The sequence below is a fragment of the Mycetomoellerius zeteki genome, unplaced genomic scaffold (assembly GCF_001594055.1).
Source record: "Mycetomoellerius zeteki isolate Tzet28-1 unplaced genomic scaffold, Tzet1.0 scaffold31, whole genome shotgun sequence".
Classification (NCBI taxonomy): Eukaryota; Metazoa; Arthropoda; class Insecta; order Hymenoptera; family Formicidae; genus Mycetomoellerius; species Mycetomoellerius zeteki.
The window spans coordinates 4,396,312-4,419,989 of NW_017257294.1; the positions used below are offsets into that span (position 1 = coordinate 4,396,312).

General features: G+C 28.3%; 2 protein-coding genes across 2 annotated transcripts; both read left to right on the forward strand.

Moving 5' to 3' along the window:
* The first annotated feature begins 208 nt into the window (after positions 1-208).
* LOC108724727 (trypsin 3A1) lies at positions 209-3,543 on the forward strand. The gene is made up of 7 exons (XM_018451304.1): positions 209-299; positions 758-923; positions 1,526-1,685; positions 1,767-1,972; positions 2,390-2,613; positions 3,116-3,173; positions 3,363-3,543. The coding sequence occupies exons 1-7, from the start codon at positions 222-224 to the stop codon at positions 3,494-3,496; spliced, it is 1,026 nt and encodes a 341-aa protein (XP_018306806.1). The 5' UTR covers positions 209-221; the 3' UTR covers positions 3,497-3,543.
* A 2,622-nt stretch (positions 3,544-6,165) lies between these two features.
* Positions 6,166-14,674, forward strand: LOC108724584 (uncharacterized). The gene is made up of 10 exons (XM_018451019.1): positions 6,166-6,352; positions 6,452-6,623; positions 7,002-7,134; positions 7,276-7,423; positions 7,558-7,737; positions 11,330-11,566; positions 11,681-11,852; positions 13,623-13,755; positions 14,081-14,228; positions 14,427-14,674. The coding sequence occupies exons 1-10, from the start codon at positions 6,166-6,168 to the stop codon at positions 14,609-14,611; spliced, it is 1,695 nt and encodes a 564-aa protein (XP_018306521.1). The 3' UTR covers positions 14,612-14,674.
* Positions 14,675-23,678: the final 9,004 nt, after the last annotated feature.

Here is a 23,678-nt window from a genome sequence, read left to right on the forward strand (position 1 = left end):
CAAACGCACCACTCAAGGTTGACGATCCCCACCGAGACACGTCGCTGGGCTTTTTCATTAGTTATAATTTACTATAAAACGGCAAAACAGCCGAGATACTTTTAGACTTTTCACGCTACCGGTGTAAACACGTGCGCGGGTCCGAATTTTCCGACAACAAATAAGTTTACGCGTATTGGCAAGGATTAGTTAAACCAGAAACCTCACGTGGACGGTACAACATGGACAGTTACGCAAGAACAAAATACCTTTCTGTGCTGTTTTTATGTCTGAGTTGTTGTTATGCATTGCCTCCTGTGGTAAGTTAAAGAATTATTATTTAAATGGACAACGTTTATGGGAAGACATTAATGTAATTATAGCAATGACAACATCTTGTTTTCATTTAGTTCAAATTTGCATTTAAATAAAACTTAAAAGAACAATAGAATTTTTAACTACATTCTTTTCATAAATATATTAAGTTTGTATTTCATATCCGTAAACTGTAAAATTTACTCGTTAAGAAAGAATACTCTGGTTTACTCATTAATAGACTATTAACCTTTATATAATTTATTTTCATTTTCTCTTTACATTTCTGCAAGAATACAAATAATCCGTAAATAATATTTTTCTTTTCGAAAATGTTATGCACAAAATATTATTGCAACAAATTATTGTCAGTATAATTTCATCACTTCATTACGATATTTGCGAAAAAACACATAGAATTAATAATTTTGAAATATCTGTTCATATATTCTTTCCTTTATAGACATTATCGAACAATGGACGGGATTTACCTACCTCAAATGCTCAAGTACACTATAATATCACAAATGCAGAAGTTGATCCCCCGACAATAGACGAAGTGTCTTACGTCGATTTTGAGCCTGCGTTTACATTTCCTTCCAAAAAGCCAAACGTTTGCAATGATTGCGGTAAATAAAAATATCTGAATTAATGTTTGATTATAATGTATTTAATTAGAAGTCTACGCAAGAAACACACAGAGAACATTATAAGGACATAAACATAAATACTCGTAAATCTTTTATTATATCCTTATATTATAACAACAATAGATGCAATCATGTATGTTCCAACTTCGATCGACAGAAAATTATATATAATAATCTGTCTCTGTTACATGCATAATATAATAAGCATGATTCAATTTTAATGTAAATTAATGGAATTAGTAAATATATAACGTGTATACGAAAAGCATCCATACATAGTAGTAACATAAAATTGTCATATAAAATAAAATTATAGCATTAAAACACATTTTTCTTTGCATAATTTTATACATGATGCTACAATTTACGTATTAGAGCAATAAAACAAATTTATTTTCATTTTTGTAATTTTGTTTTTACATAATGTAAAAGATATTAAAAGATTCGATTTAATGAGATTATTCTTCTTAGTGAAAACTTAATTAGTTTTGCACGTCATTGTAAATAATTAGCATGTGTCAAACGAAACTGTCCAATTGTATTAATTATTCAAGTTACACTCATGTATTAACGCATTACAGTTTGCGGGCTTGGGAGAAAAACGAGAATTGTTGGTGGCAATGTTACCAGCGTTTATGATTACCCCTGGCTTGTTAGTATGAGTAAAAAAGGCACATTTTACTGTGCTGGAAGTGTAATAACACGGAAACACGTACTTACTGCGGCTCACTGCTTGCAAGGGTATGTGTCAAGCAATTACAATCGTATATTTAATTTCGGAATTATGTTACAACATATCTACATAACTAAAATTATTTTCAGATTTAATATTAAAACCATAAAGCTTGTTTTGATGGATAGCGATCGTTCCTCTGTAAACAGAAACGCTATAGTTCGACGTATTAAATCGGCAACCATTCATGAGAACTTCCATAGTTATACCTTTAATAATGATATCGCAATCATAGAGATGGATGAACCCGTATCTGTGAATGGTATTGTACGAACAGCATGTTTACCAGAAGGCAGTAAGTTACTTTTAACATCAACAAAGTATTTATAATGTTATAATATTACATTTACTAAAAGTTTAACATTTAAGTTTCTGATTCTCAATCATTCTCAATCTTTCCTTTTATCTGGTATCTTTTCCGTATAAATTAATTATTACATACAAATATGTATGTGCATTGTTATGTTTTGTGTATTGTTATGTTATTTACTTAAATGACATCTAAATTAATTATTGCCTGCAAATAATAGTCAATGAATCGCGCACACACTGTTAATTACTAATAATCTTCATTGAACAAGTTTTAAATTTATTATATGTTTTTAAATTCCAATATTATACTTAAACATTTAGGTAACAGGTTTTATTTCAATAGAATTCATGTTAATGCAATTGGGCGTAATAGATATTAATTAAAATTTAAACATTACAGAAACAATTGATTATACTGGAGCGCTCGCTACCGCAGTGGGATGGGGTCGAACAGGAGAGACCAAGCCGGTAAGTAACGAATTGCGAAAAGTCAATCTACCAATCTTATCACAAGAGGAATGCGATCAAGCTGGATATGCGAAGGATCGTATCACTGAAAATATGTTTTGTGCCGGCTACATACTACATCCGGAGGGAGCGATAGGAGGACGAGACGCTTGTTTTGTAAGTGTTAACTACAATTTTAAATAAATAAGAACAATTGATACTTCTGAATTAGAAATAGCTTTAGTGCATAAAAAATATGTGCACACATGCTCATACGTGCATACGTGTGTAAATTATTTATAATATTAGCGGAAGACTGTCATTAAGGTCAATATTCATAATCAGTTCTTATATTCAAGACCGCTTCTTAAGTTCTGCTTTGAGATATCACGAACCAATTAGAGGACTGCATTAGCATCTTAAAACATTACTTAAGACGGTCTTGAAATAAGAACCGACTATGAATATCAGCCTAAGACATTTCGTTAATAAAGTTTCTAGTATTGAATATTATATTATATAATAAATTAATACGACATGGCGTAATTTATTACATTATCGTATTAAATATCAATATAATAAACAATAATTTAAAAATGTCTTTTTCAAAGAATAAAATATACTATTTTTTCGCACTATTATTTCTGTATATATTTTTCATTTTTATTTTCGTTTTAAGGGCGATAGCGGTGGTCCTTTACACGTTAAAGGAATTTACGGACAGCTTGAAGTAGTAGGTACGTATTTAATAATAATAAATTAAAATTTTATTTTATATATTTATAACTTAAAATTTTTTAAATTTAATTTTAAGATTAAAATAATTTTTTTTAAATAAAGTTAAATATAAAGTTAAATAAAGAAGTGCAGCCGTCTTATATTTATAAAAGCCAAATAAAAATATATATTTTTATGTTTTTCTTTAGGTCTGGTTTCTTGGGGACGAGGTTGTGGAAGACCACATTTCCCTGGAATATTCACTAAACTAACAAATTATATTGGATGGCTTAAAGATCACTTAGACGACGAATGTATTTGTCCTCCACCGCATCGGCAATAACATAAATTTGTTACTTATTGTTATTTTGTGAGAATTGCACGTAATTATCAGAGAAGCAGTAAATGTTGAATTTTATTTTAATATTTATTTGATCATTATATATAAATTCATGAAAAGAATAGACAGTAATAGGGAAGAGAATGTTTTGATTCTTTTAAATTCATATTTTAGTTTGATCATAGATATATGTTTTTGTCTTATATGTCTCAAAATATCTTTTTACGAGCGTTTTATAGTAGCTCCTGTTTAAACGTACAAATACTATATCTATTTTCTCAGAATCATCGTAACATTACTGTATATTTTCGCGCCATTAATTTATTGTAACTATTAATATGTGTATATATATATAATATTATATATGTGTATATATATATATACATGTATGTAATGTTACATGCATCTAGTCCAATACATCCACTTATACGGGACCTATAGTTTTAACGGTTCCGAATAGTTTATTAGAAAAGGTTATCATGGCAAAAATGTTCTTGATTTGCCATTGCTTTCTGAGAAGGAACGATCAAATAAAATTTGATATATGTGTATTCTGGGTGTAATGGGAATTGAATTCGGATCTTTGGCATAAAGAGCAGCCATGCAACTCTCTATGCCACGATCATCATACACGCCAATGTATATATAATAAAATATTTATGTACTGCGATATTGTGCTACAAATGTCCTGTAAAGTAAAAGAATGTATATAGTAATAAAAACGTGTAATAATTAATTTTTATGTCCATAATAATATTATATTGTATATAAAATGTGTGTAAGATTTACAAGTAATATATTCGGTTATCAACTGGAAAGACTTAAATCTTATTGTGTTCTACTTTTCTCTTCTTCTTTCTATCCCATAATTTTATTTTAATGAAAAAAGTTGTAAAATAACTTAATATGTAAATTATAATCTATATTGGACGTGTTTCTTTTTCTTATCTGAAGAAAAGGTTATTTATCAGATTGTCGCAATGCAGTGATGAAGTCCTGTTGTTGTGTTGTGTGAAATATTAAATATTACCAATTTATTACTCTCTTTATCGAAAAGAAATGTTATGATATATATTTTATGATATATCCCTGTCGAAAAATTAATAATTTCAGAACACGTTTTGTGTCATATTAATTTATTTTATTTCTTAAAACATTCAATATTAATTTACAAGCAATATGATTTTGCCATTATCAGTTACCAGCGAGTGACATGTAATTTATTTATTTGTGTTAAACGTATATAACACACATATCTTGACTTTATTATTATCAAAATTTCTTACTTCTTAATTTATTGTGTATAATGACGTAATTAAAGCGATATTTAGACGGTCTTCAGGTAGTACTACATATTGAAAAGGATCAGAAGCGTAGAGCGAAATGTATGTATTGGGTATGGGATAAGTTTCCGCCCTTTTTTAATGAAAAAGATGTATTTATTTAAACAAAATAATACAAAGTGAGTTTATTCAAAATATGCTCCGTCGGAAGCGACAACTTTTTTCCATCTTTCCGGTAATAAACGGATTCCTCGAAGGAAAACATCTAGTTCTTCTGAAGCGATCCATTCATCAAGCAATTTTTTGATACCTTCATAAGAATTGAATCGTTCTCCAGAAAGGGCCTACTGCATAGACCGGAACAAATGTAAATCTGAAGATGCAATGTCCGGTGAATACGGCGGGTGAGGCAGAATTTCCTACTTCACTCCTTCCAAATATTTCTTGACCGGTTTTGCAACGTGTGGCCTATTGCAGCGTTGTCATGTAGCAGAATCAGCTTGTTGTGCCTATTATCCCATTCCGGCCATTTTTCTTTCAAAGTTTGGTTCAAACGTATCACTTGCAGTCGATAACGATCGCCAGTGATGGTTTCTTCGAGTAATGCTTGCAATTCTGCATCTTCAAATTTTTTCGGTGCACCTTCGCGTTCTTTGTCACGCACGTCGAAATCACCATTATTGAATCGCCGAAATCATTCTTTACAAGTAGTATTCGATGGAGCATGCTCATCATAAATATACGAGCAAACGATACGTTTCCGCAGCACTTTTCTTTAAAATGAAATAATGGAGTAAAACTTCCCGCAAATGTTGCTTTTTTGGAATAAATTCCGAAACTTTCAACACAAAAAAAGTTACTCTACCCTTCGAACAAATGCCAACTACTGGGCTCAAAAACTTGAACACTCACCTTTCAAATACATGCATTACCGTTTTATCAAACACCCAAGCAGTGATACTAATGACATCTCTCTACAATGGGGGGGGGGGGCGGAAACTTATTCCCATACCCAATACATTTTATAAAATAAATCAATTTTCACACATACAACCATTGGCTGGCTCAACAAGGCATTATACATTTTCATTGACAATATTATCTTAAAGTAAATGTTATGTTAATTTATTTAAACTTCACCGCTTAATGTGTGTGTGTGTGTGTGTGTGTGTGTGTGTGTGTGTGTGTGTGTGTGTGTGTGTGTGTGTGTGCGCGCGCGTGCGTGTTAATTTCATCTTATATAATTTTATTTTAATTTTCAGTTGATAAATATAGATCTTGGGAATTACATCACTCAATACCTTATTAGGATGGCGAGGAGTATATAAACCTGTAGAGATAATACAGCAGCATTACTTCTAAAACTACAGTACTGAAGTTGAGAAAGTCATGGCAAGTCCAAAAGATTACAATACGTTTAATAAAGTTCAAAGATATAGAATATCGGTTATAATTGAAGAGTTTGCTGAGAATCTAGTGAAAATAAGTGGAAAGTGTATGGATATCGGTTGCGGTCCTGGAGATACAACAAAGGAATTTCTGTTACCGAATATAGATTCAAATGGACAAATAATTGGTAAAAGAGTAATAAATCGTAAAGTTATAATGTGACAAAATCATAATGTGACAAAAATCGACATTATAAATAATTATTCAATTAAATGCTTTTGCGAAGGTACGGATATTTCGGAAAGCTTGATCAAATATGCAAATGATACATTCAAAGACGAAAAACGGCTTCAATTCGACATATTGAATATTGAAACTAAAAATTTACCTAAGAAATATATTTCTGAATTTAATCATATATTTTCGTTTCACACTTTACAATGGTGCAACGATATCCGGTAAGCAATATACTATATAAAACATAATTTCAACTAAAATACGTTTGAATTCTTAAATAATAAAAATAAAAAGATTTCTGGAATTCAAATAAATCAAATAAAAAATAGGGCTATAGGCATCAGCGCGTATCGCAAAGCGCAAGTAATTTAATAAGAACTCACTTTAATTAGCGACGTATACATGGAGTAACACAAATCGCAGTTATTGCAATTCTTATTGATTAAAATTCTTAATTCTTATTGCCTAAACATTATTGATAGACTTTTTAATCAAGCTTAAATTAATTATTTCTTTCAAACATATTTATGCATGTGCGTATGCATCTTTAGAGTAAAACTAAAAAATTAAATTAAACTTCTCTCTGTTTCATTTAACAGACAAGCCTTAGAAAATATTTATCAAATGCTACAACCTGATGGAACTATGCTTTTGCAAATAGTGGCATCTCATGATATATATGAAGTTCTCAGAATTTTGGCGCAGGACACTCGTTTTGCATCATATGTACCTGTAATATATTATTGACATATAATTATAATTTAATTTACTTTTTAACTATTTTTGATATTTTTATTACATGTTTTATCAAAAGTTTCTTTTAATTTAATTTTGAATTGTAAATTATTAATTATTAATCTTAATTTTATAAAGGAAGCGATGAAAAATGTTTCGCCATACCAAGAGTCAAAAAATCCTCGCAAAGAGTTGAAAGAATTACTTGGAAGTATCGGATTTACAGTTTACCATTGCAGTCTTCGGGAGGCGAGCTATAGTGATAAAACATCAGAATCCTTTATCAGTAAGTCATTTAAAAAGATATAAAAAGTAATTTTATGTTATAAAATTATTAGTTTACTTTCATATTTTTTATTTATTTATAATTTATAATATCAACTAATTTTTTACTATTTACATATACATGTTTTTTAATAGATTCAATATTATCCATCTTGACATTTTTTAATGACATGCCAAAAGACCTGATGAAAGACTTCAAGAATGTATTTCGACATGAATATATGAGAAGAAAGATTAACTACATATCAATACATAATAATGAAGATTATACGTTGGATCTATATAAAGAATTAGTAGTATACGCACAAAAGATTATATAACAATTGCATAAATATATATATCATCATAAAATACCAAGAATAAAAGACAACATTATAGCACTAATTTAAGGACTAACAAATATTTATATACTAATATTATAACATTAATACTACTAATTAATAAATTCTTTATAATTAACATCTCATATTATATTCTATATCTAGATTGATATATTTGGTGTTTGAATAAGTTTCCGCCGTTTTTGTAAAATTTTGCTTTTAAACATTTGCTAATAATTGATTAATCAACATTTATTGCCTCTAATAATTCTTTCAGCGTTTGACATGGATCTTCATCAAGTAATGCTTCCAGTTCATCTTTCAATTTTTCGATGCAAATTCACGTTCTTTATCTTTTATCGAAATCATCACTTCTAAAGCTAAATTTTAATATTCTAAAAGTATGCTAAGAAATACAGTACATATTAGTGTAGATGCGTTCCACACTCGCGACGCTTATGGAATTATTTCAATTTTGTCGTTTATTAAATATTAAACAAAGAAAAATATAATTGCGAGCGTTGTGAGCGCCCAGTGTCAAGTCCATTCGAAGTATAAAAGATAATGAATAAAGGAAGGAGTTCTGTTAAATATTGCGCATGCGTTTGATCTCGGTATCTGCTATAGATTGTTATACCAAACAGCATTTAGCCGTGTTCAACAGAAGTCAGTATGTACTTTGCGTCGATAGGATTATACTTCTAAATTTAGAATTCTATCTTATTATTAGTGAAGAAAACGTCCAATAGTTACAAAGTAAACATTTTATTAAATATGGACAATGATTGTTTTTAAGTGTGAGATTAGTTTTTTGAATACATATTTATCATATATTGCATTTATATGACATTTGATATATTCTCTACCTTACTTTAGTTTACATATTTTTTATTGTCTCAGACGTGAGACAAATAATATCACAAACAATACAACGAAAGAGCAAAAAATGAAAGCAATAACGATTTAAATTTAGTTTAAATAAAGTAATCTCAGATAATATGGTCATACACGCAAAAAAATATTTTGTTGCTTCAGCTAGAATTATAGCTGTTTTTTATACATTAGCCGTTATTAATGGTACGTAATTAATGACGGCTTCTGTGTCTGATAGAAAATTATGTATCATACGCATAGAATTTATAACACAAATCTAAATTCTATCTCTGTCATCTATGTGATTACATGCAATACATATCCAATATCGCAGTTTTTTACTTCCTAGAAATCTACCTATTTTAACTATTTTTTGTACTGTTAAATAATTTTCGCTATAACTGCAAGATCACTTTTCTAAGTGTACGGAAAAGATGCCCATGAACTGTAATTTCTCTAATAATTTATAAATAGTGCATTTTTGTAGTTATTCTCAAAGATAATCAATATTTACTATAGTTTATGTGCGTTTATTTAAAATAACTATATTGTGAAGAGTCGATACGTAATATTTTTACTTTCGACTGTCTGCAAAGTGTTTTGTTGTGCGCCCTAAAAGCTGCTAGAGTATCAAATAAATTATATACGAGTATAAGCTGCCGTAATCAACGTTACATACATAATAAAGGTACGTAAATTGCAACGTGACTATATAATAATTTGAACTTTAATTTTCATTATTTGTTTATAAATACTATGTCCATCTTTCCGTCATAGTTTGGAAAAGATGGCTCGAAACCGAGTAATACGAACACATTATTTTTTTTTAATTATAAAAATATTTATAGAACTTTTATGTCAATATTGCAGTTTATAATTATAACCAAGTTATATACAATTATATATACACATTTGTACTAAATATACGAAATTATGGGTTTTATTTAGTATTTTACAAAACAAAACCCATAATTTCGTCAATATTAATAACGTAGAAATACCACAAAATGTTAAATCAGTATTGCAACTAGGACAAAAATTTAACTTACCAAATAATAGTAATAATAATGAGAAAATAATCATAGAGTTTATTAAACATATTGAAAACAACATCAATACATTAGATGGGAACACTAAAAATGCTATAAGAAACGATTCAATTCAAGTTTTAAAGAAAACTAAATACAATAATCAGGTCGCTAGTATAGAGAACAATACATTAAAAGAAGGAATAAATTCAGTAAAACAATTCATCGGAACATCCAGATATCTTAATTACATGAGCAGATAAAGGGAATTCGACTGTAATAATGAACTTAACAGAGTATTATAAGAAAATGCATGAAATTTTATTTAACAATAACACATATATAAACATTAACAAAAATCCTACAAATATGATGACAAATCAAACACACACACTATTGACTAGGTGGAAGAAAAAGAGATACATAGATCAGTCTACATACAATAAATTGAATGTTTTGGATAGTACAGTACCGAGATCCTATAGGATGCCAAAGATCCACAAACAAGGAAATCCATTAAGAATAATTGTTATTGAAATGATTTTTATTAAAAAACAAATTAATGGTCTGAACAAACAGAGTGATACGGGAAAATTACCAAAGATTTACTTTCCGTTGCTTAGCATAACTCCCTCTACATAATACCATTTTACCCTCTCCTTCGAGTCATGTTGGATATATAAAGCTGTGTATCATAATGAGAATTCAGTAGAACATTTGAATTATTACAACAAGACATCCACTTTCGATATTAATCTTCACAAGTTGACTGGAACATAGGTACTAATTTTTATAAGGTATAACTCGAAACATGAATTTTAAACTTTGAATTAATCAAGAAATATTGCGATCATTAGAATCTGGAAATTTTGCGTTCAATGAACAACTTATTACAAACATTTGAAATATCGAAAAAATTGGAATAAAAGATGAAATTCTCTGGATATTATTTGAAACTCTTGGACTAACATCAACATAAAGAATAAGGAAAAATAAATTTAACGAGCGTTCTTGCGTAATATTTAGACATGTTAGGAGATAATTAGCTTAGATCGTACATGTGTGTGTTAAAAGAATTGTATACTTAACTCTTATATACTGAAGATGGCCTAATTTAAAACCGAAACGTCTAATCATTTGTAACCCGATTATGTGTTGGAATTAAATATAAACTTCACTAAAAACATCTTGTGTTTGTGGTATGTACCCTTATCTTTCCGTTTTTAAATAGCTTACTATTTATAGTAATAATTGTCTTACAAACTGTCTTACAAAAGTCAGAAATGTGTCGAAATGTTGCACTAGCTCGTTTTGTAATGAAAATTAATGAAACACGAAAATGTTATAGATGTTTTTTGTAACTCGGACAAAAAAGATTGGATGATAAAAATGTTTCTATAAACTTTTTGTGTTGTTTTTGTAATCTTTCGTCTTGAATTTAGTTTTGAATTATGCTCACTTTTTATAAAATAAAATATAAAATGTACACACACATATATATATATATATATTATATATATTTCTTGGTATAACTATGTATCAAATTACATTGATAAAAACATACATCTTAAAAAATGACAGCATACATGTGTATAATGCAAATAATGTAAATTTATATTTAAGGATTTAATTTTATTTTTTAACACATTCGGATATGTTACAGATATTTCCAGTATTTTTGAAATATATTCTTGTTCTTAATGATGATAACCATTAATAATGATATAATAAAACGTCCTTATAATCCATTGATGTATATTACAAGTAACAGATCGCAAAGAGAAAAAGCATTTGCTATAATTGATGAATTTAATGAATATTTAAAAAATATATCTGGAAAATGCATTGACATAGGATGTGGACCTGGAGATGTAACAAAAGACATAATCTTACCGGCTCTTGATCCAAATGCAGTAGTAATTGGTAGAAAATGATAATCTATACAAAATATATAGCAACATATTAACATAAACTGCTTATAAGTATTACTTAAAAATTATATATTGTACAGTTCATTTAATAATTTTATATCTACAGGTACAGATATATCGGAAAGCATGATTGATTATGCAAAAAAAAGATATACTAAAGAGAAACGACTTGAATTTGAGGTTTTAGATATACAAACTAAAAATTTGCCTACAAAGTACGTATCTGAATTTGATCTCGTACTTTCATTCCACACTTTGCATTGGTGCAATGATATCAAGTAAGAAAGATTTTTTAGTAAAGATAATTCCTTTTACAAAAATTTTTATAGAATAACGTTTATGCTTGACATATCTCTCGCGATAATAATATATATATAATTTTCTTTAAATATTATATATAATAAATGTATATTTTATAATATTGCTTAACTTTATATTATAAAATGAAATAACGATATAAATATTAAAAATTAATATTTTTGTATTTGTTCAGTATGTTATTAAAATAGGTATATTAGTAGCTTTGTACAATTCGTAAACATAAATTCTATACATTAGATATACATTTGTGACTCCGCGAGGAGTTTTTTTTTAAAGAAACTACACGATTTGGTATGTTATTTACTTGTCTTGATATATCATTAAATGCTAAACTTTCATGATTCATCAAGTGTTGATCATCCTCGCTCTAATAAAGTGATTTGCTATGTTAATGAAACATTGACATTTAACTATGTATCAAAACATAAAGATAATCCGCAAACTATGTAGTTTCATTAAATACACATTATTGTATATTATAGTACTGCAAATACAAACGTATGTTATGAAATAATGATTAAAATATGTACGATATAGAATAAATTTGACATTTTTAGGTGAATCGTTGGTTTAATTTTGATTTATAAGTTATATATATAGGATATTCCATTTTAAATAATGCATTAAGATTTCTCGAAAACTGTGATAGATACGGAAAAATATTTCAAACAAAAGTTATGTGATTCGGAGGAAGACATAAGAAGGTACTATGGTACTATTGATTTGACCATGGTTGGTGTCGCCACAGCCAAGGTCACATCGATTTTTTTAAATGAAACCCCCTATTTTTCATTACATTTTCTTGTAGCTTACCTCGAGAGTTTTTCAAAACACTAAAATAAAATATATTTTTATTAAGTATTTTTCGAGATAAGGCTCGAAAATTACAGTGCAGTCGTCATTAGCATTACGCAAGTTGTCCGATCGACGACTAAAACCTTTTGAATATTGTTCAGGATTTTACGTAAAAATGAATTTTTAGAGCAAAAATGAAAATAAGAGGAATAATCTAATGGCCTTGATCTTGACAAATGTTATCCAAGATATGATCCTGAACAACATTCAAAAGGTTTTAACTATCGATTGGACACCTTGCGTAATACCAACGGTACTGTAACTTTCAAGCCTTATAGCTTGAAAAGTACTTAATGAAAAATAACTTTATTATAGTGTTTTGAAAAGCTCTTGATATCAGCTATTAAATTCTGCCATCAAAAATAGGGTATTCTATTTAAAAAAATCGATATGACCTTGATCTGACCTTAACGACGCCACCCAAGGTCAAAGCAATGGTACCTTCTTATGTCCTCCTCCGAACCATACAACTTTTGTTTGAAATATTTTTCCGTATCTACCATAGTTTTCGAGAAATCTTAATGCATTATTTAAAATGGAACACCGTGTATGTATATATATATATATATACACATTTATTCCGAATTGTGGTCTATTACTATTCAATCTTACGATCTTACTAATCTTATATCGAAAAGTGGAAATAATGTTCACATTATTGAATTGATATTAATAATCAATTTCATATTGTTGATGCTGATAAGTATCTAATAATATTTTTAAATATCAAGAAATTTATTACATAATATCCAGTTAACGACAATTTCACTAAAATAATTAATGTTAAACCTACGATAATCTATTTAAGCTATTAAATATAAATGTATATTTTTCAGAAATTCATTTTATTTTTTTTCACGTTTATTGAATAGACAGGCGTTTGAGAATATCTATCATATGCTTCGACCCAATGGAACTATGCTTGTATTCTTTGTGGTCTCCCACAATATATTTAATGTTCTTGAAAACTTGATATATGATATCCGTTTTGCACCGTATATAAAAGTAAATATTGTTATTTAGTAATTAGATTATTATTTTGTAACAGTTAAATATATATTATTACTTAATTTTTTGAGGCTTTCACGGGTATTTTCTTCAAAGATACCAGAAGATTTGCGGGTTATCGCCGTGTTTTTATTCATTGCCAATGTTTTGTGAACCATGCTACTTACTTCATCAAAGCGAGGAACGTACTGATACTATATCACTAATGAAGTAGTGAATAGCAAGGTTCACGAAACGATGGCATTAGCAATGAACAAAGACACGACATATTATTAATTATTTTCTATCGTTTACTATTATTTATAAAATGTTCTACATACAGGATGTAAACAAATATACTTGGCCACTTCGAAATTCAATTAATCCTCGCAAGCAATTAAAAGAATTGCTTCAAACACTCGGATTCACAGTTATTCATTGCAGCCATCGGGACATATTTCATCAAGATTCAGATCTGAATGGTTTTTTTTGTAAGTTTTTTTAAAGAGTTATATAAAAATTAATTTTTTTATAATTACACAAACATATAATTATTAATTGCAATATACATCTTAAAATTTTCTTCATTCATTTATTTATTTCTATTTAATTAATTAATTGTTTAAATTTAATTCTAACATTAGATTAATTTATGTCATTGAATTAATTAATTGTTATTATTTTCGCAGCTTCTATTATAGCTTTCCTCGACTTCATTGATCACATGCCATGTGATCGCAAAGAAGAATTCAAAAAAGAATTCGCTGATAAATTTGCAGAATCACAGATTATCTATAAACAAAAAAATAATCAGAAAATGGCATTAGACGTGTATCGTGTACTAATAGCTTTTGCCAAAAAACATGTGACATAATTGTACATACACGTGTACATGTATATATACAATGAATGCAAAAAGTATTCGTACAGAGAAAATATATTTGTTAAAAAAACTTTATTTTTAACTCTATTCAATGCCTCAACAAGTTCTAGATAATGAACAGTATATTAATAAATGATTAATTTCGGAGACTTTACATATTTGTATGCAAAAAATGGACTAAATCTACACTCTGATATTGACGGATTATATAACGCATATTTATCGTTATTGAGTGACATTTAGAGATTTATTTGAGTTTGGATTTATCTAATGACTCTGTATACTATATATCTTTTATTATTTTGTTAATGTTTATCCAAGTTGTCCTTCTGATTATTTATTCATTTAACCTAAGCGATATAAATAGCAGTCCGTTTAAATATGTGCGAGCTTTCTAACTGAAAACACGTTCTCTTAAGAATACATTACATATTTTTATTAATTATATACGTTAATTTTATTTGATGCTCATTAAAGGTTATCCATTGTTTCAAGACAAATCTTTGGTTTCGTCACGGGTGAGTCACATTATTATGCTTTTATTACTCATTAAGTTAATTTTATTTAATTATTGAATATACATACAATATATACAGTGAGTGCAAAAAGTATTCATACATGGAAATTTTTTATAAAAAAAGTTTTATTTGTAGAAAATGAACATTAATTAACAATTTTATACAATATATGAATACATTCTGTTCTAACATAAACAAACGATTTTAGAAGCTAAATTTCTCGACTGTACGAATACTTTTTGAGCATCCAAACAATAAAATTTATAATTTTCGCTTATTTATCGATGATATATTTTCTATAATTAATACACATCTTTTTAGTATATATAATTTTAAGAAATATACAATCTATTTTATTCTTTGTGAATAAATTGTTAATTACCCAGCAAGAAATGATCGTCAATTAAACGTCGAATCGACGTCAAATTGTTGTTAAAATCATCGTATCAATATCGATTTGACGGCAAATATCAATTCGATGGCTCATTTCTCGCTAGATAATATTTATTTTTTAAAAATAAAGTTTTTTTAAAAAATATTTTCTTTGTACGAATACTTTTTGCATTCACTGTAGATCTATGCCACGTTCAAATTTGGCAATTTGTTTGTGACTCAATACTGATGCATCGAGGATGAACGTATTAATTACTAATTGTATATGATTACTGAAGATGACTCAAAATAGAGTCAAAATATTCAATTAATTGTGGATGACATCAAAATAACACAAAAATTATAACATAAGTTTGTATATTACTGCGTTGCGCATCGTTAACCGCATTGTACTCTTATTAGCCTTTTGATTCCTGTGTTTTTGTAGGTATTATACATTTCGAAAATGTACGTTAGTCATAATTTTAAGCGTTACAACGGAGAACATTATTATATCGACTTTTGAATGACTAAATATAAAAATTTGTAAAATAATAATAAATTTTATAATAATATAACAATAACGTAAATCATTTTTTAGTTTAACAAAGGATATAGCAGAATAAGTAGGGAATTTCGGGCCCCGCACATAATCCATCGCCAGGGGGAGCAAAATAAACACTCAGAAAGAATATATTGTACGAAGTTTTATTTCAAAAGAGTCACACTATATCGAAAAGAATATAATTTTTCATTAGTATTTCTTTCTCCGCTAAATCTAAAGGAATCTTTAAAAAAAATTCATGGGTATAAAGAGTATCAGAAAGATTAGAGTAAGAATTTTTTTGTCATTCTTGGCTCAAAATTTAAAAATGTACATTATTTCGCATAAAATAATGATAGTAAATAAATAAATTCTATATATCATGCATTTTTAGATCTAATTGTTTCTTTGATTCTTTAAAAGTGGTATTTTTATTTGTATAAGTATAATTTTAGAAAGTTAGTTAATAGAAATTTATAAATATAAAACGAATTTTGGATTAAATAGCCTTGTAAGTCAAAAACCTGAAGCTTCTTGAAGAAAAGTTTATCACGTGCTTAACAAAGTTAAAAATTGGTCTTTACTTTAAAAGAAATGGAATAAATGCTAAAATCAATTAAATTAATTTTTCTGAAGGAAAAGAATGGAATTCTCGTTGTTTAACCTACGCGAACTATATAATATTAAAGTTTTAAACTACTATCTGCAAAAGTAGGATCGAAGGTAAGTACAATTATATTTAAGAACAACTTAAAGTAAGTGAACTGATATATTTTAAATCGGAAAAATGGCGAAAAAACGGTTTTAATTTTTTTCGACAAGTTGCACCAAATTTAAAAATCTGAAAAATGTGGAATATAATTTATAATAATATTTAGCTACTGAATTACTTTAGAAATGATTAAATATTCACATCATAAAAAATGTGATTTTAAAAATTCTTGAATTTTATAAAAACAGAATTTTGAGCCAAGAATAACAAAAAGTTTTTACTCTAATCTTTCTGATACTTTTTATATCTATGATTTTTTTTAATGATACGTTTAGATTTAACAGAGAAAAAAAATTTTACTAATAAAAAATGACATTTTTTACGATATTTTAAAATGATGTGGCCCTTTTGGGATATGGCTCTTTGGGAAAATTTTGTAAAAATATTCTTTCTCTTTTATGTGTTCATTTTGCTTTATGTAATGGATTACATGCGGGGCCGAAATCTCTTCTTTATCTTGCAGTGCGCTCTTTGATTAGAGTGTTTCTAACATATACAAACCACTATGGTAATTCATATGTATCATAATCTCTTTCATTGGTAATTTCCTCCATAATTTAGCTTTTTATATAAAATTCTGTACACTTAGCTTGTCAAAACCAGATAGTTTCTAAAAAAACTGCTTTCACCTTGTCAATAAAAAATATATTATAATTTAAAAATATGGGACGATTCCGCGCTCATATTTCTTAACGTTATTAGATTAGTTATTTAAAGGATCGATGAAATAATCTTAAAATAATTTTCAACTGTTATTTTTGCAAAAAGATCAATTTTTTGCGCATATATCAACCCAGATAACAAAATGTGTATAAAATCGGGTCATAAGACATTTTTTGCATCTAAAAGACTAGACATCTTATGTCACAACTTTAAACTTTATGTTATTTGGGAATATGCATATCAGTGTTTGCCATCCAAATATAGAAATATCGAACTCACATCGATATCAGCAATATCATATATTATCCAACCGATATTTTGATGTATCACTATTTTTGTTTACGATACCTTGCGATGTGACACATCGAGATTTTTTTCTGTATCGTCCATCCCTATCAGACGCAGAGCATTCCAGAGACTTTTATCGCTCTGGAATAAGAGTCAACGTTATGAAGGGACGCTATAATGCCTGTTTCCGATGAGCAGTGCGAACGTTGATCCGAATTTTGAGTCAAGGAACTTAATCCTAATAACTCGGGACCGGACCACGTATGCGTGCGATCTCTGAAAAGCAATGGGAGTGAGTACGAAATCTTATGGTTTTAAAATAAATGAAAAGAGATGTAGATTATATTAACAAATGTTCAAGTTTATTGTTAAACGCAGCTTGTTAGGCAAATTACAATATTTAAAAATGTATAATGATTAGTATTTGATTTACGTCCTAACATCTATTATTTTAACTTTTGTTTAAAACTAATCTAAAATGTATTTTTATAAATATGTAGGAAAAAAATAATATTACGTTAATGGAAAATTGTTCGGTGTTACAATATAAGTAAATTATGAAAAAGATTTGCACACCATCAAAATATTGCAGTTTGAAATTTATTCTACGGAGATTATAGGATACTGAATTTGTTATAAGGTATTTTTATTGTTGTTATCATTATTATTATTATTAATATTATTCTTATCGTTACTCTATATATTGCTATCATCTTATAAAATCGGAGAATCATAGGCAAGCGTGAATCTGTATGTGTGTGCGAACGGAGAGGCGATATGTGTAAAATTAATCTACTTCATTGATTATGACCGAGGAAGGAGGAAAGAAGTTATGGAAAATACCAACTGGGACTAAATAGGAGAAGGGGGAGAGAGGTTTGTGTTCCGTTGATTCTGTCGATTTTGAGAACATTATTTAAATATTTAATAGAGACATTATTTGAACTAATGAACTATTCGCTCTCTTTAGCGAATTAGTTTAATTTCGGAGACGAATAAAATAATAATAATAAAACTTAGTTTTCTGCTGTCGGAATGTTCATATCAGGGGTCGGAGGTTGAAAAGATAATAATGTTCACTCAATTGAAAAGGCCGCGTACAGACTCTAACGAATAACTATGCGAAACGCGAGTTTTGGAGGAAGTTGTAAAAGCGATATATATACGGATTTTTCAAGAGAGGCTTTTATATTCTTGTTGTGTTTTCCAACTGAGTTTTTGTTGTCGTTCTTGTTCTTGTTCTCTCTCGTTCTTATTCTCGTTGTCGTTCTCGTTTTCTATGTGTTTCGCAATGTCGCGGTTTATATAGACGTTTTCTTAAAGATGGTTCTTTGGTAAGATGTATCGAGTTGGGAAATCGAGGAATCAGGTTGGATTTTTCTTCCCCTTCGATGTGATAATAGTTTTAACTGATCATTGGAAAGCTTTTAAATTTGCTCTGCCCGCGTTGTAAGTTTTGCTTAATTCTTATTGATGATAAGACATCACCTTCCTAAAGAGCTTCAGGTTCACAATCTTTAATGAGTTTCGTTTTGACCTCCTCCGTTTCCGGAGGGAGAGGTACTAAATTATCGAGTTTGTAGATCTCTCAGGTCTTAGTTAAAAGTTGAAAATTATCTACGTTTTATTGAACTGCTGTTCTGTTAGTGATGAGCAAACAGACATTTAGTTAATCCCTAAGATTTAGTTAATCGTGTTATTTAGAAATGTGAATTAGAGTTTTGTTGATTTTTTCGGTATCAGAAGATATCATTATTAAATTTATGACTCTTTCTTAAGCCTATACATAAAACCATTATTGTAAGACGCGCGTGGCATTTGCGCGAGATAATTAAATATCTCACCTTCTCTTGAGTGTCGCGTCTGCGCTATGATTTTTATTATCGCGGAAATTGATTTCCGGCTTAGCACCTCTGTGCCAACGGCGTAGTTTGATAATGATTATTTGATGATTTATTGTTTCACGATGCTCGAAGGGAGATTGTGGCGTCTTTCGATTTTAAATACTTGATTTCCGATGCATTGATGCAATAAAGGGTATACAAGGGGTACAATTATACTACTAAGTTTTTCTATAGATGGAGACGCCCCGAAGATCTCAAGGATATCTTCACTTTTTTAAATGGAATTGTATGATTTTTTGTACATAATATGATTCCTTTATTATATTATTCTTATTCTGCATTTAAAATTAAGATAGTAATATAAAAAAACCAATATAGTTTACAAGATATTTTATACTTTATGCTGGCATATATTGACGTAAAATATTAAATAACTCGTAAACTATTAATTTTTTTATAACCGTACCTTAATACTTTCATGAACAGAATAATAAGATGAATATTTAAAAAATTATCCTTTTTGCATACATATTTTTTTTAAAGCAACTATGTATTTTCTTTCCACCAATTGAATCATGTCATTATTCTGTTCATAACTCACTGCCCCTATTATCCTTATTATCATTTTATGACATATTATCATTAATATTTTATGACTTTTCTAACCTTAGCATAACCTTAGAACAACCTTAGCGTTTAATTAGTTAGCGTTATCGTCATAAAAAATTGCAACATCGTCATCAAATTATTTACTATAAAAGTAACGGCAAAATAACTGAAAAGTAACGTTTGCTAACTCTGATTTTATCCTTGTTATTCGTCAAATGTTAAATAAGAATAAAATGATACCTCTATAGGAATCTGGATGGGAATCTGAACGCGCCTTAAGGGGGGAAATACCTTTAGAACCTTAAAAAAAAATTTTTTTTTCATAATTGTTAGTATAATACTTCAAGAATGTACAATTCAAATTTCAAAGCGAAATTTGAAAAACTCTAGACACTAGACGCTTCGAAAATGGGTCATGTCGGTACGACGCAGGTACGACGCACTGAGGTGAGCGCTGGGGACAGCTACGGTTGTTTTTTAAGACCCTACCTTTTTAAATCGTCTTTGACCGTTATTGTATCGAATCTAGAAAATATGCTGTATGAGGAAGTGGAAGGTCTATTATATGGACTTGGAATCACAGACTAACCGGTAAGTTATAAGAACTTATATTTTTCGTTTCGTAAAACTTTAAACGCGTTTTTCTCGAAACAGTGTTTTTGAAACTGGCCTACACGATTACAAAAAAACTATTTGACCAATCGCTTTGAAATTTTGCACGCATCTTTAGATTGTCAAACAATTGTCGATGAACCTAAATGTTTTTGTTTATTGTCTAAAAAAATAATTTTTTTTGTTGAAAAATAGATCGAAATTTTTATGAAAAATCAGAAAAAATTTTTTAAAGCGTACAACTTTGTTAATTTTGATTTTTTTTGCGCGTTTTTAGGTTCATCGACAATGATACAACCTCTCTCTCTCTCTTATTAATAAAAACTCTTCGAATTATTTATTTCAGGTCAATACAACAAGTACCATTTTGCACGCCAATTCAGCTTGCACGCGACACCTTCCAAACACCTTCAAAGAACTTCGCCATTTTTTATTTTTTTTTTACCAAAAAATTTATTAAAAATATGAACAAAAAGTGCCTAAAATTGCAAAAGTGTCCGATAAATTTTGCCCTCCCAAAAAAAATTCCGAAAATCGACTTGTTTTTGGCCTTCTAAAGGTATTTCCCCCCTTAAACAAATATACGACATTTCGACGGGAAATGATGAAAAATGGGCGATGATACATTTTATAATCTCTAAAGGTAGAGGAGATAGTGGTATTAAAATATTGTATTGTACCACAACTACCATATTTTCAGGGTAAATTTTAAAAGAAAGTTCTCTTTGTGTACAGAAAAAGAAATGATATATAAAATTGAATGCTCCTAGAAAAAAATTGCTAATAAGTAAAATGGTTCATCAATAATATTATTATAAAAATATTTAAATGTGATATTTAAATATTTACATAAAGATGCAATAAGCAAAATCAGGTCAGCCGCCTCAGATGTTTTGCTTTCAACAATGAATGTGGGTTAGTGAAACTTTCAAACCGTTACCTCGCGTGATTCTTCCTAAATTAAAATACAATATATTCCATAAAAAGAAAAGTAATTTCATCTACAGACAATCTCAAAATAGTTCAAATAATGTTCATTAAGTAATGACTACAAAATAGCATAACAAACATAAGTATAAACATAATGCCATCTTTTAATATTTATATCAGTATTAATAATAGTATTAAGATATAATTACATGACCAATGGATTTTATCTAACAAATTAGAAGTCAATCTATTTTATTTATATACCATAAATATTTTGAATAAAAAATACTCTATCTCTGATATATTTTGATCTCAATAAAAATTATTCCTTATTTCCTATATAATATTAGATAATTGCCCAAAGTAATTTATAAATTCTTATCGTGAAAAAAAAGCATCGTTGTTAATGTCCAGATAGCACAAAATTCTTCTTTAACAAGAATATAAATATTCCGAAATTAAGAACATTTATATTTCATAAAAGAATATATTTATATATTCTTATTAAATACAAACATTAATCTCAAAAAATAAAAACACAAAGAAATTTAAGACTACACATTAAGCGGAGTAAATTAACTGTTCCCTTTTAATAATATGCACTCTTTTTTCCGCGATGACTCTTATTAGCCTTAAATTTCAATCTTTATATATTTTAAAGACTGAGAGTCCATGTAATTTCTTACTATTTATTTTTAATTTACGTTGACTGCAAGATGTGTCAAACACTAATTTCTTTAATATCGTTCTTTAATTTTATTTCTGTAACATTTGGCATCACACTATTGAATTCTATGTATAAAGTTTCGAATTACTGAGGAAGACTCCAACGTTGAAATATTGAAAATTAGAAGAAAGATGACATCACACACACACACACACACACACATTAAAGTAAATAGTTCTTTCACTTCAATAATATGGGTCCCTCTTTTCACTTCCTAATTCTCATTAGCTCTAAACTTCTTTGTGTTTGTATTTTTTAAAGAGTGAGAGTCCATGTAATTTGTTACTATTTATTCTTAATTTCGAAATATTTGAATCGAATGTTTCATGTGGATATACAATAAATATTCTATTTAGAAATTCATATTCATAATAAAAAAATATTTATAGAATGCTTCTCAAAATATTAATAGAGTTAACGAATTGCGTATGGAATAATCTTACTATACACTGTTAAATCTATAGTGTCAAATTTAACTTAACGTTAGTCGCCACTGCTCCTACTCAATCATATCGTTATTTTATACTAAAACAATGGTTATATTTGACGCTATACAGTGTCAATTTGATACTATATAATGTCAAATTGACACGATATAGAGTCAAATTTAACTGTCGTTTTGGTAAAAATTAATGATATATTTTGTAGGAGCAGTGGCGATTCATGTTAGGTTAAATTTGACACTATAGATTTAAGTTTAATAATTAAGATTAATAATTAACAGTGTACGGATAAGATTAGGTTTAGACTTACAATAAAAACGTAGAATTATTCTTTATAGAATATTATATAAAATATTCTATACATATTTATAGAATATTTGTATACTTGTGTGATACAAATGTACTATGTGAACATGATTAATATTTAGCAGTGTTTTAATACATACATAGAAAATACGAATAGGCTTAATAAATGTTTGTACAACATTCACAGAATATTTCTTTACTATTTGTTTGTATGTCTTTCCTCAGTTCTTAAAAGAAAAATGTTTTAAAGATTTACTCGCAAGAGTGGATTTCGAAAGTTTGTAAAAAGTTTAACGAATATATATAAACACAATATACCATATATTATATATTATATACTATATATTATATTGTACACTTATAATATACAGGGTGTTTCCAAATTAAATCGCAAAACTTCGGGAGCGTGTAGAGGAGTAAAAAACTAAGA